Raw genomic sequence first — 4,297 nt, forward strand, 5'->3', positions numbered from 1 at the left:
CACACACACACACACACACACACACACATACATACTGTATATACACTGTATGTATGTTCTGAGTTCTGGTGCAGTGATGCTTTGTGTACGTACAGGGTTCATATATGCAGTATCAAGTGAAAATAAAATGTGTCTTTTTAATGGAAGTCAAACTGTTTTTTTATGTTTTAATGGATTTTTTAAAATTATTTAACCACATTTGAGAAGAAAAAGTGCAGTTGAAGTGAAGTTTTATGATGTGAAAAGCTGCCATAAATCTTTTTTCCCCTTCTTGTTAAGAGAAACATTTCAAGCCGTTTGAGTGTTGTGTTTTCCAGGATACTGGCAAGTGCAGGAAAAGAGCTGAAAGATAACTTCCTGAAGGCCCTGGCAGAGCGAGAAGAGGCCAACCGCAGTGGGAAAATGACTGTGAGTACATTATTACAGCACTCCAATTGCTACGTAATGGGATTCCCCTCAAATATTTCTGCAATTCCATTAGGATGGAAACAAAATCCATACTGTGTCGAGTCGCTCCGGTCCCTCCCCAAATCCCACCAGAGCCAAACGCCTGAACCCGTTTCCTAAAACCACTCAGCTCCAGGTGGGTTTTTAGGTTAAATCATGAAAATAAAGCGTATTAGAGAATTTCCTGGGGATGACTCTCATTTACCACACTCAGTGTTATCCCAATGATGATAATGAAGTGTCATCGTCACAAAATGTTAAAGAAAATCAACAAAAGTTGTTTTCTTAAAACAAAATACTTCTAAAAGTCAGAGCAATGGCTGAAAACTTAAACCAGGTTGACACTTTTAACCGCTTAGTGAATCTGGACTAAAAGCAAACATATTTTTCTGCTGAGCTTTTAGTTTTTATCCATATTTTAGCTCCATTTAAGTCTCTGGTTTAGCTCAGCTTTAGCTGCAGCGGCCTCCTGACCGGCTGTGTGCTGGGAGCGGCTCCAGGTGCAGCTGATGAGGAGCGAGTTGGGCTTCATCAGACCGTGACCTCCGGCGGACCCCGGGGCACTTGGCAGCAGAGTGGGAAGCAGTTTGGATGAATGTCTGAAGCTGCTCTGCTCGCAAATCCCTCCTCCTGAAGCTTTTCCCTCAAGTCAAGGAATGAAAAGTATCTTTATGAGAAACGCTGGTGCCAGCTCGAACTGGAATCACATAGAGCAGGACTAATCAACTGGTGGCCCGCGGGCCGGGTGACTTCCTTCTGGGCTGCCGATGAGGCTCCCTCTCCCCCCAAAATATATATATATAAAAAAATTTTTTACTTATAAAAACAGATTTTAAATCAATTGTAAATTAAAATTTAGGATTCTGAAAAAAAAAACATGTTCAAAATTGGAAATCAGCGTATGCCCTTTTTCCAAGCAACTAGGAATGCAAACAATTAATCAACTTGTGATTAATTGTCGAATAATGGTTTATTAGAATAAAAATTCTTCCGTTTGATTAATTGAAACCATCTTTTTAAACCTTGTTTCAGTGTAGTTTTAACTTCATCCAGTAGAGGGCACCACTGCTCTCAGCCTGGCCTTATTCTACCTGTTGAGCAGAGCAGAGAGCAGCGTCGTAATTAAACACGCAAATCTTGTTTAGTTTTATTTGCAACACAATAATAATAATGGACTTACGGAGTCCGCGAGGGGACATGGGAGATTTTTTTTTCATTTGCGTTCCAATGCAATTGCGTTCCCTCGCAAAAGTCATTTATCACTGTTGTGCCTGCCGGTTTATTAACAAACTCACTTGTTCACCATTAGTGAGTTAAACTACTGCTTTAATTCAGCTTCAGAATGAATATATCACAAACCACACATGGAAGTATGTCATAAGCCAATATTTTAACACAGTGCAGCCACGCAACATCAATATCAATTTCACAAACTTGTGGCGACACATCCTGTTTTGGTAACCGAATATTTCAAAATAAAAGTCTGACTAAATTCAGTTCATATACAAAACAAACTTTTGCGTGGGAACACAAAATTTTGTGAGGCAATGCAAACGTTTGCGAGGTAAAGCAAAAGTATTGCGTGGGAACGCAAAAGAAAAAAAATCCCCCGCCATGTCCGTATAGACTACACCAGACTCGAAGGAAAAGTACCGAAAGCTGTACCGGACCAGACTGTCCAGCAGAATGACGCTAAAGACAAGAGAGCAGGAAGACAGAGAAGGGTAAGCTAACTTTAGCTAACGTTGGCTTCTTGTACAGTTTAACTCCGTGTGAAAGAACAAAACAAAACAAAACAAAACAAAACATGTTAGTCGCTATAAAGAATTAATGTGAAGTTAATCTCACCTGTGTGACGTAACCCGGCCAATGAACCAATCAAACGAACAGTAACTGACGTCAAATCAGCAATCCACAATTTTCTGTTTTTCAGTCAGTGTTTAATACAGCTGGCACAATAAATTTGATAAAACATAATACTGTACTTTTTTTTTCAATTTAGTCTGTAAAAGATTAGCCCTTCGTGTCATAGAAAGACCCTTGGTTCAAGAGAAATGTCAGGTTTTTTAGGAAAATGGATGCTTATCAATTAATCGTCAGTCGATCGATAAGATCAATCAATTTTAGATTAATCCATTAATCGATAACTTGCATCCCTATTAAAAACCATTACTATTAAAAGTAAAAGAGTTTTACTCACTGATGGGTTGCGCTGAGCAGCCGCCATCTTGAACTCTCACTTTCCAACAGGGAATTCCCATTGGAGGGGCATTCCAGTTTAACTTTATGACTGAAATGGGAAATTACCACTTCCCAGTACAACTAATCTGCAGCAAATGTAGCAAAATGCAGTGAAATTGAGATTTTAGTTGGCAAATTTTGTCATCCGCTGGCCACTTTTGAACCCTGTGCAGCTCCACCTAGTGGTGGGATGGTAAAATAATCAACATGCATTATGGGAGATGTAGTTTATGGTCAATGCTGGCTTTAAAGCAGCTTATTTTATAAACACTCATTTTAAAAGCTTAAACCCCATATTTGCTCCCAATACATAACATACACAGCATTCATTAAAGTTAATTCAATAAAAAACACTGTTTCACACTGTACAGTGTGTTTAATGTATTTCTAGTTTCCGCAAAAATTCTGGGTTTTCCGCGAATTACTAGGTAGTATGTTCCATTGATAAATCCATGAAAGATTGAGTCAGAAAATGGTGAACTGTACATATAAAATGCAACATCAGGCTCTAATATTCAAAGGTCATTAAAATTGTTCAGTTTTCACTAAAATCACACAGAACATCAAACAAAAAGTCTTCTGTTAGGATCAACAGAAATCTGCACATTTCTTTTATTTTTTCCATGGTATTTTATTTTGACACTTCTTTTTTCTTTGGTGTGAATTTTATTTTATTTTTTTTGCAATATGATACCAATGCATTCATATTTATTACAAAAATGTGATGTTACAGGCTCTTTAAACCCAAGGGACACCATCCCCTCCAGGCTTTTAAAAGAGGTATTTAGTACCGTTGGTCCATGGGTAGCTGGTTTCATTAACACCTCCCTTCGTTTAGCATGTGCTCCAGCAGCCTTTAAGCATGCCTTTGTTCAACCAGTTCTTAAAAATAATAATTTGGACCCTAATGTTCTGTCAAACTTTAGGCCAAAGCTGCCTTTTCTTTCTAAAGTTTTGGAGAAGGGGGTTTATCATCAGTTGCGGGACCTCTCAGAGCTGAATGCTATTCATGAGAAGTTTCAGTCTGGTTTTAGGTCGCACCACAGTACAGAAACAGCACTTCTCAGGGTGTGCAATGACTTGCTTTTAACTGTTGACTCTGGTTCTTCTTCTGCTGTTTTAATTCTTCTTGATCTCACTGCTGCCTTCGACACGGTGGATCATGGAGATTTGTTATCATGTTTGGAACAGTTTGTTGGTATGAAAGGCACAGCTCTTAAATGGTGTGAGTCCTACTTGTCGGACAGGAAGTTTTCTGTTCAAACTGGGGAGTTTCTGTCCTCAGAGGCCCCTCTCGGAAGCAGGGTTCCTCAAGGCTCAGTATTGGGCCCCATTTTGTTTTCTATTCATTTGCTTCCTCTGGGGGTCCATTTTCAGGAAATATGATGTATCTTTTCATTTTTATGCAGATGACATTCTGATCTATTTGCCTTTGAGATCTGATGGAGCTCAGAGGACTGAGAACCCGCAGAACTGTCTTAAGGACTCGACACACGGGAGGCGACGTCGCTCGCTCTCCATTCATTTCCTATGGAGCCTGTGCGGTGAGGCGACAATCGCTTGCCCTCCTCCAGCTAGCGACCGGCGAAAATAGTGCATGTGAAATTTC

General features: G+C 39.6%; 1 protein-coding gene across 2 annotated transcripts in view; it reads left to right on the top strand.

The window, feature by feature from the left end:
* cfap299 (cilia and flagella associated protein 299) overlaps window positions 1–4,297 on the top strand; it is a gene marked incomplete at its 5' end in the record, with an annotated part of 147,174 nt that overhangs the window by 41,435 nt on the left and 101,442 nt on the right. The window contains 2 exon segments of one of the 2 annotated variants that reach the window (XM_014019672.1): window positions 318–408; window positions 482–583. In XM_014019672.1, coding sequence (XP_013875126.1) covers window positions 318–408; window positions 482–583 — 193 coding nt within the window. 2 annotated transcript variants of the gene reach the window in all.

Source organism: Austrofundulus limnaeus, unplaced genomic scaffold (genome assembly GCF_001266775.1).
Source record: "Austrofundulus limnaeus strain Quisiro unplaced genomic scaffold, Austrofundulus_limnaeus-1.0 Scaffold226, whole genome shotgun sequence".
Taxonomy (NCBI): domain Eukaryota; kingdom Metazoa; phylum Chordata; class Actinopteri; order Cyprinodontiformes; family Rivulidae; genus Austrofundulus; species Austrofundulus limnaeus.